This window comes from Schistocerca americana, chromosome 11 (assembly GCF_021461395.2).
Source record: "Schistocerca americana isolate TAMUIC-IGC-003095 chromosome 11, iqSchAmer2.1, whole genome shotgun sequence".
NCBI classification, from domain to species: Eukaryota; Metazoa; Arthropoda; class Insecta; order Orthoptera; family Acrididae; genus Schistocerca; species Schistocerca americana.
The window spans coordinates 76780919-76795450 of NC_060129.1; the positions used below are offsets into that span (position 1 = coordinate 76780919).

Sequence of the window (14532 nt, forward strand, 5' to 3'; positions counted from 1 at the left end):
TGTTGCAAACTCAGGTTTCTGATATGACTTTGCTGAGACAGTAATGTGAATAGTACAAAATAATGTCAATTTGTGCACTTAGTGAGCACTGCTCGTGGCCTCGCGGTAGCGTTCTCGCTTCCTGAGCACAGGGTCCCGGGTTCGATTCCCGGCGGGGTCAGGGATTTTTCCTGTCTCGAGATGAGTGGGTGTTGTTGTGTCGTCTTCATCATCATCATCATCATCATCATCATCATCATTATCATTATCATTCATCCCCATTATGATCAGAGGAAAGTTATGGCAAACCACCTCCACTAGGACCTTGCCTAGTACGGCAGTGCGGGTCTCGGGCATCGTTCCCCTACACTCCGTCACAGAGTTTGGGACTTCATCATCATCATCATAATCATCATCATCAACAGTGAGAAATAGAAGAAAATGCATAAGATAGTGGTTGCATGTATAAGTGGTGGTGGTGGTGGTGGTGGTGGTGGTGATGCTGAAGAACAAGAAGAAATGAGGAGGACAACACACACACACCCAGTCCCCGGACAGAGAAAATCTCCAACCTGGCCAGGAACCCCGTGATCCAGAGGTAGCAACGCTAGGCTCTAGACCACGAGCTGCGGACATGGATAAATGATGTGCTGCAATTTGAAAGGTACCTGTCGGATCTTTCATTTTCTCCCCACCTATTTTATCTTTTTCAAGATGTATAAATATTTTACAACTATCTCCGAGATATTAAGTCAGCCAGCTTGAATACTTTCCAATTCTGAGAGGTTCGTAAACTCTTTGCACAACCACTGTATTGGAAAGCTTGTATTTGGCGAACCATTGGCCTTCAGCCAGTCACATGCTCTGACAGTAGAGTATCCATTTGCTTCTTGCTCAAAAAAGATGCTTGCCATTACAGTGGAATTGCTTTTACTGTAGAGTTGAACACAATTTCTTGGAGTGATGAGATGTGCTTTGTATCGGAACCATATTTTGAGGAATCTGCTGTTCTGATGAAATTTTGCATGGATGGGCGCCCGCAATGACGTCGAGTAACTTGTTTGATGCATCAGATCACTGATATGACAGTTACAAATTTTTTTATTGTGCTGAGTTCTGTGCTGCAGTTTGAGGTGATATAGGTCATGACTTCGTGTCCTTCCATGAACTGGTGTTGACTTGTGTGTATTCATATTTTCTGAGTTAATTTGATTCTGTTTTGCACTCAACTCCTCCTTCATAAATTTTGTGAGAAAGAGAAGTTCCATATGCCAAATGATATCAGATTGTGATACCGAAGATGTAAGCATATTTTGCAAAGCTAAATATAGACACAACTTCCACTGTGCTTGTATTTTGTGCTTATGTTTTTTTGTACGCTTTAACTGCACACATTGAACAGTCACAGCTAGCTAGATCATTCTGTTGTTGATGATTTGCTTAAATATGGTGCAGGTAGGTTGCTTCCATCTTGCTGATCTAATGTTAGGCAAAAACGGACCAAGTTAGTAAGTCCTGTCCATGAAGCAATGCGATTAGAATAGATTTTGGCATACTCTCTCTACAAGGTAGTCAGTGCTGACGACTTCACTGTTGAGCACCCTCAGCCATAAATCGTCATCAAGGTAGTCAGTCATTTCAATTGTGAAGTAGGGTAAGTTGAGAGAGATTGCTTTTGGCAGACATTAGTCTCTGGTAGCACCACGGAATGGTGTTCATTTTACATGCAAGACATGTGGATGTGCTATGGGGTGGTTCTTATTTCAAAAGCTTGGCTGTTGCATTTACTGTGAATATAGGAGCACATACTCAGGGGAAAAAGCCCCATTACACTGTGGATTGCCACAAGTGTGAAGCTAATACACATTAGTGGACACTGTTGCTCTGTTTGCTTGCATATAAGAGACAGTCAATTGAAAATGAGACAGAGGGAGGAAAAACATTAATCAGTTTATTACTTCAGAAGTAATCAACTTAACTTAATACATGTATCTCAGTGTGAGACAAAATGGTCAATGCCTATGTGGAAAAATGTTTGCAATTGCTTACAGATCCACGACTGTATACAGGTGTGCACCTGTTTGTCGGAAGCAAACCGACGCCTCGAATGTCTTCTTTGGGGCTCCAAAAATAGGGAAATCGCATGAGGAGGATGTGCCACGGCTTCCCAGTGAATCTTCTGCAGTGTTGTTGAAACAACCTTGGAAATTTGTTGACAGGCATTATCCTGCCACGGAATGATGCCATCCGTCAAAATTTTCTGGGTGTTTGGCATGCTTCACTTTTTGCTAAGTGTCCGCATACTGCTGTGTGCTAATTCTGGCATTGTTTTCCAGAAAGTCAGTGAGCAGTAGGCCCTTGCAAAAAAAAAAAAAAAAAAAAAAAAAAAAAAAAAAAAAAAAAAAAAAAAAAAAAAAAAAAAAATGATGGGAGTATTAGGACTCTGTGATCTTACCCCAAAACAGACATTCAACCAATTCAACAAAGTAGTATAGATGCCAAATTCATTACAGTGCTCAAGTAATTATTAAGATTTGTACAGTTGATCTCTCTTGCTTGAAACATATAGTGGTCTTGCATCGTTGAACATACAAATGCCCACCTATGATTTCACATATCATGTATGTGTATCATTTCCATTTCGGTTACGGGCTACCATCATCTGTTGCCATTATAATATTCCAGTAACAGTTTGTACACAATGTATTAAAAAACAGGCGTTGATGAACATCGTATGATGCTGCCTGGATCAGAATTTTCCCCCATGATATTGGATTATTGTACTGTGTCATGGCCAGAAAAACGAATCAGCAGTTCCTTTGTTTGTCATAAAGTGATTATATGTGCACCATTTAGGATTAGACCAGTAAAAATAAGTAGCGAAATCATTCAGTCTTGAAAACGTTACATCACTTGGAATTTGACATGTTTTTCTGCAAACCTAATCATGACTGTGTGCGGGTAACTCAAGTGGTTGATGTAAAAAAGAATTTAATCATTTTAAATCATGTGTAGAAAACATTACCAGTTCTTTCATGCATAGTAGCTGTGTTGGGAAAGAACCAGATCTGCAAGTCCTAATAGAAAGCACTGAAGCTAAGCTGGCTAAAGCCGAAGATAAGTTGAGCTGAAATTTTTTCAAACGGCCTAACAGTGTTCAGAAAGGATAGATTAAATACAGTTGGTGGTGGAGTACTTATTTCTGTCAGAAGTAGTTTACCTTGTAGTGAAATTGAAGTGGATAGTTCGTGCGAAGTTGACAATCGGACTAAAATATTAATTGGATCATTTTACTTAGGTGCTGAACAGTTCACAGAAAACTTGAGTCTCATTTCAAATAGGTATCCCAATCATACAATTATAGTTGGTGGTGACTTCAATCTACCCTCAATATGCTGGAAAAAAATATATGTTTGAAGCCGGCAGCAGGCATAAAACGTCATCCGAAATTGAACTGAATGCTATCTCAGAAAGTTATTTTGAACAATTAGTAGACAAGTCCACTTGAAGCGTAAATGGTTATGAAAGCGTACTTGACCTCTTAGCAACAAATAATTCTGAACAAATAGGGAATATTGTGACGAATACAGGGATTAACGACCACAAGGCAGTCGGTGCTAGGCTGAATAACATAACACCCTCAATCATCAAAGAGAAACACAGTGTACATCTATTTAAAAAAGCTGATAAAAATGCCCTTGAATGCCTTTTTAAAAGACAGTCTCCACCCCTTCCATTCTGATCATGTAAGCGTAGAAAAGATGTGGAATGATTTCAAAGAGATAGTATCAACGGAAATTGAGAGATACTACATAAATTAATAAGTGATGGTGCTGATACCCCATGGTACACAAAACGGGTCAGATCACTGTTGCAGAACCAGTGAAAAAAGCATGCCAAATTTAAAAGAGTGCAAAATCCCCGAGAGTGGCAGAGTTTTGCAAAAGTTCGAAAGATAGCGCCTACTTCAATGCGAGATACTTCTAATAATTTCCACAATGAAACTCAGTATTGGAATCTGGCAGAAAACCCAGAGAGATTCTGGCCATACATAAAGCACACCAGTGGCAAGACGCAATCAATACCTTCACTGCGCAATAACAAGGGTGAAGTCACTGATAAGTGCCACAAAAGCAGGGATATTAAACACGGTTTTCCGAAACTCCTTCACCAAAGAAGATAAAGTAAATATTCCTGAATTCCAATCAAGAACAACTGCCAAGATGAGAAATACAGAAGTAGATATCCTCAGTGTAGCAAAGCAGCTTAAATCCCTTAATAAAGGCGAGGTCTCCACTGCAGATTGTGTACCAGTCAGGTTGCTTTCAGAGTATGCTGATGAAATAGCTCGAAAGATCCGCACCTAAAGACTCGAAAATTGCTGAAGTCACACCAATACCCAAAAAGGGAAATAGTAGTAATCCGCCCAACCACAGGCCTATATCACTAAAGTTGATTTGCAGGAGGATTTTGGAACATATACTATGTTCGAACATTATGAATTACCTCGAAGAAAATGATTTATTGACACATGGTCAGCATGGATTGAGAAAATATAATTATTGTGAAACACAACTAACTCTTTATACTCATGAAGTAATGAGTGCTATCAACAGGAGATGTCAAATTGATTCCATATTTTTAGATTTCCAGAAGGCTTTCGACACCGTTCCTCACAAGCATGCCTATGGAATATCGCGTTAGTTGTGCGACTGGGTTTGTGATTTCCTGTCAGAAAGGTCACAGTTCATAGTAATAAGATGCAGAGTCATTGAGTAAAACAGAAGTAATGTCTGGCATTTCCCAAGGAAGTGTTATAGGTCATCTATTGTTGCTAAGTGTTATAGGCCATCTATTGTTGCTGATTTATATTAATGAGATAGGAGACAATCTGAGTAGCCCTCTTAAATTGTTTGCAGATGATGCTGTCATTTACTGTCTTGTATATGACCAAAAGGAATTGCAAAATGATTTAGATAAGATATCTGTATGGCGCAAAAAGTGGCAATTGACCCTGAATAAAGAAAAAAGTGAAGTTATTGACATGAGTACTAAAAGAAATTCGCTAAATTTTGATTACGCAATAAGTCACACAAATGTGAAGGTTGTAAATTCAACTAAATACTTAGGGATTACAATTACAAATAACCTAAATTGGAACGATCACATAGATAATGTGTAGAGTAAACCAAAGACTGTGATTCATTGGCAGAACACTTAGAAGGTGCAAGAGGTCTACTAAAGACACTGCTTACACCACGCTTGTCCGCCCTATTCTGGAGTATTGCTGTGCGGTGTGGGATGCGCATCAGGTGGGACTGACAGATGACATCGAAAAAGTTCAAAGAAGGGCAGCTCACTTTGTATTATCATGAAATTGGCGAGATAGTGCCACAGAAATGATAAGTGAATTGGAGTGGGAATCAATAAAATAAAGGCTTTTTCATTGCAGTGGGATCTTCTCATGAAATTTCAGGGATCTTCTCATGAAATTTCGATCACCAGTTTCCACCTCCGATTTCGAAAACATTCTGTTGGCACCTGCCTACATAGGAAGAAATGATCATCACAATAAAAAACAGAAACCAGGGCTCACACGGAGAAACTGAATTGCTCGTTTTTCCTGTGCACCGTTTGAGAGTGGAAAGGTAGAGCGACAGCTTGAAGGTGGTTCATTGAACCCTCTGCCAGGCACTTTTATTGAGAATAGCAGAGTAATCACGTGGATGTAGATATATACATTATTTCACCAAATTGTTCTGGGGGAATGAGACCACCTCCTTCATCTGATGAAGTATATGATGTTTCTGGTAACTGTGATCTATTGTATGCCCAAATACTGTATGCACCACGTTCTAACACATTGACATCTGGTACATGTAATGGACTCAATGCTACTCCATCAGCATTGTAGGTTTGCCGATTTGTAGGATGCATGATATTATTACCGACACCACCACTACCATCAGAGCTGTCAATTTTAACAACAAAATGACCTTGAAAATTAGTCAAAATTTACCAGTTAGAACATGAAGAAAAAGGCAAACAGTAGAACCCATAAAAAAGATTGTCTTATGCCTGCGACCATCTAGAGACGACTGTGAACGGGAGAAAATGTCGCTTCTCTTATATACCTCCCCAGATAGTAGCACAGGTGTGATGCCATTTGTTGTTTACTGTTTGCACAAATGTCATTTACGTCAGTGCTGATGAGCAGCCTCGGACCGGTAACTTGCCGACAACCACCCCCACGGCCTCCACAGCGGTGTGACACCACACTGTTCCATTCTGAAGGAGGGAGCAGAGTTTGCACGGAATGCAATTTCCGTATTTATGTAGCCCCGAGGAAAGACATTTGTTCTTGGCGATTTGCTACACAGGTACAGTTGTGGTATTGTAGGCAAGTACGGATGTTATTCTGTAAAGCCACTGACCGTCTTGTCTCACTGTGGGATAAACATATTAACAGTTAAGGCGGTTATTTTTGAAATACTAATCAGCTTACGCCTTTTCTCATCCTATACTGAGACTTTACTATCTATTGTGCTCAATTATATGAAAATTGGTATTGTGTAGCTACCTTGGAAGCATGTTCGAAGTTAAAATTAGTATTATTAATTCTTTCATTGCTGTTTCATTTTATTTTGGGTATCATTATAGTGTCCTGACTGTCATGCAGGTATCTCTGAGTGTGACTGACACTTAATTTCAAACATAGGTATCTTTAAGGCTGACAGAGTACCCTTCCTGTAACCTGATGTAACTGTATCTGTATCTGTAACCGGATGTATCTGTGCCTCGGATATGGTCACACGACCAGAACGGGTTGTCGATAAACAAATACGCGTGACAGCACCTACCGGAGGTTTCACAATATTTTTTTTTAAATACACGTTTGTATACACAGTTGTATTTATGTATGGAAATGTGCAGCTTATCAGTGCAGTTTCTCACAACCTGTCGCCCGTGTCGCAGGCAGGCGCTGTGGCCCAACGGGGCGCGGGCGGAGGGGCGGCCGCCCCGGGATGAGGCGATGCGCAGCCGCACTCGTGTGGCCGCCAAGGTGGCGCTGCTGTCCAGCCTGTCGGGTGAGTTGCGATTGGCGCTGTGACCCCTGCTAGCGAGAGCAGCCGGCTGGGCAAGTTCGTAATCGCGGCCTCTGTTTGGACTTCCTCCGTAAATCGTGTGAGACGTTCAGTTTGCTAACAGATATCTGATTAGTCGACTTGCAATTAACAGAAATACCCTTTGGTAGTTTATCCAGTTAATGGCACTGTGCTACTGATTAATTGCAGTATGTAATAACACACAGTTTTCTGGTGACCTATTCTGTTGACACGTAAAAATGCTATCTACGAGCAGCTCTTAAATGAAACGTAAACATCAATTTAGACAAAATTGTCTGCAGAGAGCAGTGACTTGATGCTATATTTAAGTTAAAATGAACAGTCGAGATCACAGTAATATTTGTTTGTTTATTGGTTTCGGTTTATGTGAAACCCATCTTCAGAACTCTGGCCCCTATGGATGGTGCTGCCGGCTCCTCGGTTTTCTCGTGATGCCACCAAGAAAACTGAGGAGCAGTCTGCACCTACTGTAGGGATCCAAAAATTATGAAGATGGCTTTAACATAAGCCAAAACAGGTAAATAGACAAACATTATTGACAATCTCAACTGTTCATTTTAACCAAAACATAAACAGGTAAAACAGGCTTTAAAAATACCTGTAATATAAACAAATTAATTGTGTGCTATACTCATTCGAGCAACTAGAACCTGTACTCATCATTCTTCATCCAGGTGTTATGTGACTGTCATTTGTTTTGAGTATGCATAGGTAGTACAGTCCTATACTAACCGTTATTACTCAAATGTATGAAATGTGTATAATTTGTCAGTCTTACAGTGGAAATGAAAGCAGTTCTGTGCACAACACAGCGTTACGACAATTGCAAATACATAACTTTTATATAAAAAGGTTATACATATGAGATGTGATCATAAAGTAATAGGAATTTTTTAATTTTGCGGTCTTTATACATCCAATTTACATTTTTTAATCTCGTGGTACACATGTTTCTAATGTATGTGTGCATTTTCAGCTGTTTTGAATATGTAATGTATTGTTGATAGTCGAAAAGATTGTGCATGTTTTTGAGAGCTCAGTGAATTTTTATTTTCCAGCAGGATGGATCAAAGAATTTGCAGTAAAGTATTCTTAAATGAAATATTCTGCAGCAATGCATTCAAAATGTTTCCTGTGGCTTTTGGCGAATCTACTATAAGCAAGACAAGAGTTAACAAGTGACTTAAATGTTTCAAAGAGGGTTGAGAGGATGTTGAAGGAGATAGCTGTCTTGGGTGCCCTAGCACATCAGTTTGCTGATGACAGTGTGAAAGAAATGAAGAAAATGGTTCTGGAAAGTCATTGAATCACCATCAGAGAGCTCGGTGGTGATGTCGTCGTATCCTTTCGCTCATGCCAAGCAGATTTTTTTGTATGGTTTGGGCACAAAATGTGGAGCAGCAAAGTTTGTTCTGACATTGTTGACTTTTGACCAAAAATGTCACGTAGACATCGCTTAGGAATTGCTGAATGAAGTAGACAATGATTCAGAACTTCTGAAGGAGGCTGTAACAGGTGGTGAAACTAGTTGTATAGCTTATGACGTCAGTACCGAGGCCCAGTCATGTCAATGGAAACTTCCTGATGTTCTATCACGTGTGAAGATTCATCTCACTGTTTTCTTCGATTACATTGGGATAGTGCATCACGAGCTGTCAATAAGTAATACTACCTAGAAATATGTGCCGTGTGCACGAATCAATTCGAAGAAAAAGACCAGAATTGTGGCCAAACCACTTGTGCAAATTGTATCACGATAATGCTTCAGGTCACACCTCAATGCTTGCCTACGGTTTTTTGGAAAAAAACAAAACCGTTAAGTTGCCTTAGCAACTGTACACTAAACATGAACCCATGCAACTTCTTTGCATTCCTGTGGAGTGAACAATGGAAGGATGTCGTTTTGCCACCACTGGTGAGATAAAAACAGAACCGCTGAAGAAGCTGAACACCATAACGAAAAGTGACTCCCAGAATTGCTTCCAACATTGGAAAAAGCGCTACCACAAATGTATTATAATTCAGGGGGATTTCTTTGAAGGAAGGGGACAAAGTTTATGTTGGTGAGTAAATATTCTTAAAAAAAAAAAAAAAAAAAAGAGTTTAAAACAGGGCACTTAATCTGTACAATATTTCCAGTTTGTCATTATTCAACTTTTCCAGCTACATTGATATTCCTTATACCTGACATTATATTCCTTATAACTGGTGTTTCATCCATGCAAGATAATCATTGATTCAGTAGCACACCCACAACTGTGTAGTCACTGTCACATTCTCTGTAGGATATCACACAGGCTGTCCACGTTAACTGCAAGTCAGACCCCACTTTGCTGCCACGGTACTCTGTAGGCAACCACATACACGAGCTGATGTTAATAATGTGGCACGCAATTCTGTGTGTCGTGGTCTGTCATCTTCCGTCTCGCATGCTGGCATTAGATGTGCAACTTAGCAGTTTGGCTAACTCAGTGTAATGTCTCAGCTCACTGGTGCTACCAGTACTGAGATACACTCCGCATCCCCTTGCTTTGTATTAGTCCACCTAGTGGAGAATATTGGTTTCTAGTGCCACTTCACTTCACTTTCCTACAACAGTGATGAGCGTGTGTTGTTGCGTGTTCTGCACAAATCCCAACACACCCTTTTCTTCATGTTCTGCTTTTGCTCTATCCGCCATGTTATAAAGGCTAAATTATGTGTTTGTGTTGGTAGCACCGTCAAAAACAATATTGAATAGTTTCATGGTATAAACACGCATTGTATGTCGAAGCGTTAATATATTTCCAAGGAAAGGTGATGAATAGATGGGTAAATCTCACGAAAAGTAAAGCATGACACCAAAACCAAGTGTTTTTAAGAAACATGGGTTTAATGGTAATGTTCAACATGTGGCGTATGAAGTTACAGACAATGAAATACAGGCAAACTCGTCAGTATCTAGAGAAACACCCATTAGTGCCTCAAAGATTAAAATAAAATGTTGTGATACACAGTTTACTCAAAATGAAGGTGATGTAAATGGTAGGTTTGGTTACATTCTGATAGGTTTACACATCCTGTACTGTTAGGTGAATGTGGGTGTGTTGTAAAATATGTGGAGGGCCAGTTAGTTTACATGAAAACAGTGAAGTATCAAATGGACTTTCCAGGAAACTTATTATTAATTGTGCCAGTTGTAATTATACTCATTCATTTTGGAATTCTGATAAGTGTAAAGACAAATATTTTGAAGTAAATGTTAGTTGGTTTTATGGATTGAGAGCTATTGGCAAAGGACAGACTGCAGCAACAACAATGTGTGCGATGATGAATGTGCACACCCACCTTGTAAAATCGACAAGTATGCAGGATTTATTGGAGCTGCTGTGGAATCTGTTGCATGTGAGTCAATGAAGGGTGCTGCAAATGAAGCTGTTGAACTAAATGGTAGTATGAGTGACATACCAGTAGCTTTTGATGGCACTTGACAGAAGTGCAGCTACAGTTCTAAGAATTCTGTTGCTACGGTGACAAATGTGGATACTGGAAAGGTAATAGATTTCCAGATTTTAACCAAACATTGTTATAAGTGTAAATCAGGGAATAAAGAAGGGCATATCTGGACAGAAATTATGAAGGAACACACGGTGGTATAGAGGCCTCTGCAGGTATTGACATTTTTAGTCGATCTGTGAATGAAAGTGGAGTGTGTTACACTAAGTTCTTAGGTGGTGGAGACTCAAAAGCATATAATAATGCAGTAGCCGCTCAGCCTTACGGTGAGAAGATTATCGCAAAACTGGAATATGTTGGTCATGTCCAGAAGAGGATGGGCACCAGTTTGAAGCTGAAACAAAGTTTGAGAGACAAGAAACTTTCTGATGGTAAAACCATAAGAGGCAGGCTCGCAGACAAAATGATTGATGAACTACAGCAGTATTATGGGATGGCCATTAGAAATAATACTGAGGATTTGTTGAAAATGAAGCAGGCAGTATGGGCTACCTTCTTGCACAGGCTGTCAACTGATGAAAAACCAGTACACAACCTTTGCCCTCCTGGACCTGATTCACAGTGCGATTACCGCAATGCCCAGTGCTCGAACAGTTCTTACAGCTATAAACATTCCATCCCAGCAGCAGTCATGGATATCATAAAACCTATTTATAGAGACCTGACAAATCCTGAATTACTAAAGAAGAGTCTGCATGGTCAGACTCAACATCCAATGAGTTGTTCATTAATCTTATACGAACTTACTTACCAAAAATTATTTTTGTAGGAATGAAGACACTAAAGTGGGATGCTGTTACTGCTTTTAATGATGGCAACATTGGTAGGGTGAAAGTGCTAGAGTATATGGGAGTTCATGCTGGAGCAAACTGCATCAGAGAAATTGAACAGATGGACAAGATTGGCATTGATAAAGCAGAGTATGCAGCACAATTGGCCACTAAGACGACCTGAAAGAAGAAAAAAAGAAAAAACCTGGAAAAAGATCAAGAGTATGATATACAGTATGGTGCAGGGTGCATCTAAGTGACTAAAAATAAAAAAAAATAAGCATATATTGAATGAGTTAAAGTCTTTTGAAACTTTAGAAGCCGTTCCTGAAAATTTACATTTCCTGTTACATTTTTCCCTAAATCTCGGAAATTACTTCAACTAGAGTATTCCAATTTTCATGGAGTAATAACATACATATCCTGAATCTACAGAAGAACATAATGTTATGCATAATTAAAATTATTTAGGACAATGTACAAAACAAGAATACAAAATTTTAACTGTGTAATTAAAAAATTTATTTCCGAAAGCAGTGGCTGATATGCAATTATTGTAGTTCAGTAGACTCAGGAGATACAGTTTAATGTGCTGTTTAAGTTTCGTGTCAATGGCCACAGTGGTCCCTGAAATACGCGGAAGCCAAGTCACTAAATTTAACATTGTTGGGTTAGGGCTTTCCAACTCCACTTAACCTACAGTGATCCACATCACTGTACTTGAGAACTGGCAAATGTAATGAACTGTGATCATTCCTACATTGTGGGGCATTTGTATACAGTGGAGAAGGTTCAAAAATTGGGTGCATGGGTATTGCACACCCTAAGCCAAAATCACAAAATCTGTGGGTGACCATATTTGCACCTGTGCTTTCTGGTCATCAATTAGGTTGTGAATAACACTGACCATTCCTGTTTCTGTATCATTACTGGTGACAAGAAATGATTTCTTCATGCTAATGTAAGGATAAGAAAGGAATGGTTGAGCCCAAACAAAGCAGAAACTGCCCATACAAAGACCTTTGTGCATCCACAAGAGATAATGTCAGACATCTGGGGGAACAGCAACAGCATTGTGTACTAGAAAATGCTTCCCAGAGGTGTAACTGTCACTGCCGACACTTAACATTAATAAATGACCCGAGAAATGTGAGGAGGAAGATTACACGAAGTGGTGCTACTTCTACATTCTGCTAGACTGACAAAAAACACCGCAAGGGAGTTTGATTGGTGAGTCATTCCGTAGCCACCTTATTCGCCTGATCTCCGAACATGACTTGACGAGTTCTTTGCCCCGAGCCATGTGATTTCTACAGCTGCAGTATAAAAAAGTTAACCAGCATTGTCAAACTGTTGAAAATTGAGAAGAAGAATATATTATGGATGACTAAAGTCTCTGTCATGTTTGTCTGTTGTGTTTATTAAACTTACCAAACTACAAACAGCACCCATTCAATATCCTGAATATGTTGCAAGTGTCATTTTTGGTCATGAGAGAGTCCTGTGTAGTTGTCAGTGCATTATGTTGGAAGTAAGCGAATCTGAGCGTGGGCAGATTCTTTGTACGAGGTCTGTCTAAAAAGTATCCAACCTTTCATTCTCCTGCCCAAAATAGAGATGATGGCGTGGTGCCACTGTACAGAGTAAAGGAAGAGACCTTTATGCACACACGTGAATTTTATCCCCGCCTTCCAGCGCGTCAGTCACTGCCTGTCGGTCACCGAGTGAGGTGCTACAAAATGTGTTCATCGGATTACCGATTCTCTCGAGATGACTGAACGTATTGAGCGAAGATACTGCATCAAATTTTGTCAAAATCGTGGTGATTGTGAAAAGCAAAACAATTCGTAAGATTCAGCAGATGTACGGAGAAGGTGCAATGGGTGAAACACAAATTAAGGAGTGGTTCAATCGATTCAAAAACGGCCGCACATAGTCAGAAAGTGACCAGGGTTCTGGCAGGCCCCGAACTGCTCAGAGTGCAGCTGTTGTTGAGAGGGTACAAAATTTGGTGACGGCTGATCGTCGTTGGACAGTGCGGGAGATTGCCCGAGAGGTTGGAGTAAGTAAAGATTCTGCACATGCAATTTTGTGTGATGATTTGAACGTGCACAGAGTGGCTGTGAAGTTTGTGCCCGAGTTGTTTTTGCCGGAACAGAAAGACCTCCGTTTTGACGTTGCACGGGACCTTCTGGACACCACCGACACTGATCCTGTGTTTCTGAACACTGTGAAAACTGGAGGTGAGTCACAGGTGTATGAGTATGACCCAGACACAAAAAGACAGCCGTAGCAATTGAAGCATCCCGAGTCTCCGAGGCCGAAGAAAGTACGGCACGTGAGAAGCAAAATTGAGGTGATGCTGACTGTCTTCTTTGATGTCCGTAGAATTGTGCATCACAAATATGCCCCGGAAGGACAAACAGTGACAGAGGAGTACTATAAAGATATTCTCTGGCGACTCCGTGACGCATTTCGGCACCAAAGACCAGACGTGTGGATGGCGAGAACTGACAACTGCATCACGACAATGCCCTGACACATTCATCCCACTTGATGCAAAATTTCTTGGCCAAACATAGAATTACAGCCGTTCGCCAACTTGCCTACTCTCCAGGCATGGCTCCTTGTGACTTCTGGGTGTTTCCAAAATTGAAGACTTCATTGAAGGGATCCCATTTTGAGAGTAGAAAAGAGATAATGCGAAACACGATGACGGAGCTGAACACCATTCCAAAAGATGATGTCCAGAGGTGTTTCCAGTAGTGGAAGGATCGGTGGGCTAAGTGAGTGCAAGCATACGGGGCATACTTTGAAGGGGATTAGGGTCCCAACCTCATCAGGTATTTGAAATATTTTCTCTGGCCGGAGGTCAGATACTTTTTAGACAGGCCTCATACTTGTATGGTGGTACTTCCATAACCAAGGTAGGCCAAGTTTTTGGTGTTTCTAGAGGTGTCATATTGAAGATTTATACTGCATACTGCAAAACATCATCTGCTAAGGCACAGTGTGGATGAAATTTGTGTTAAGTGATTGTGACAGGTGGTCATTGAGGAGGGTTGTGACAAAAAATAAAGAGGACGACGACTGAAAAAATTCACAACAGAACTGAATGTCACATTCACAAACCTTGTCAGACCAAAATGACACAAGGGGTG

At 40.3% G+C, this 14532-nt stretch overlaps 1 protein-coding gene across 3 annotated transcripts in view; it reads left to right on the top strand.

The window, feature by feature from the left end:
- The window catches only part of LOC124553802 (sorting nexin-13-like), a 419627-nt gene that overhangs the window by 361308 nt on the left and 43787 nt on the right, over positions 1-14532 (top strand). For all 3 annotated transcript variants that reach the window (XM_047127777.1, XM_047127778.1, XM_047127779.1), the window contains one exon: positions 6955-7067. In XM_047127777.1, coding sequence (XP_046983733.1) covers positions 6955-7067 — 113 coding nt within the window. The remainder of the gene's footprint in view (positions 1-6954; positions 7068-14532) is intronic.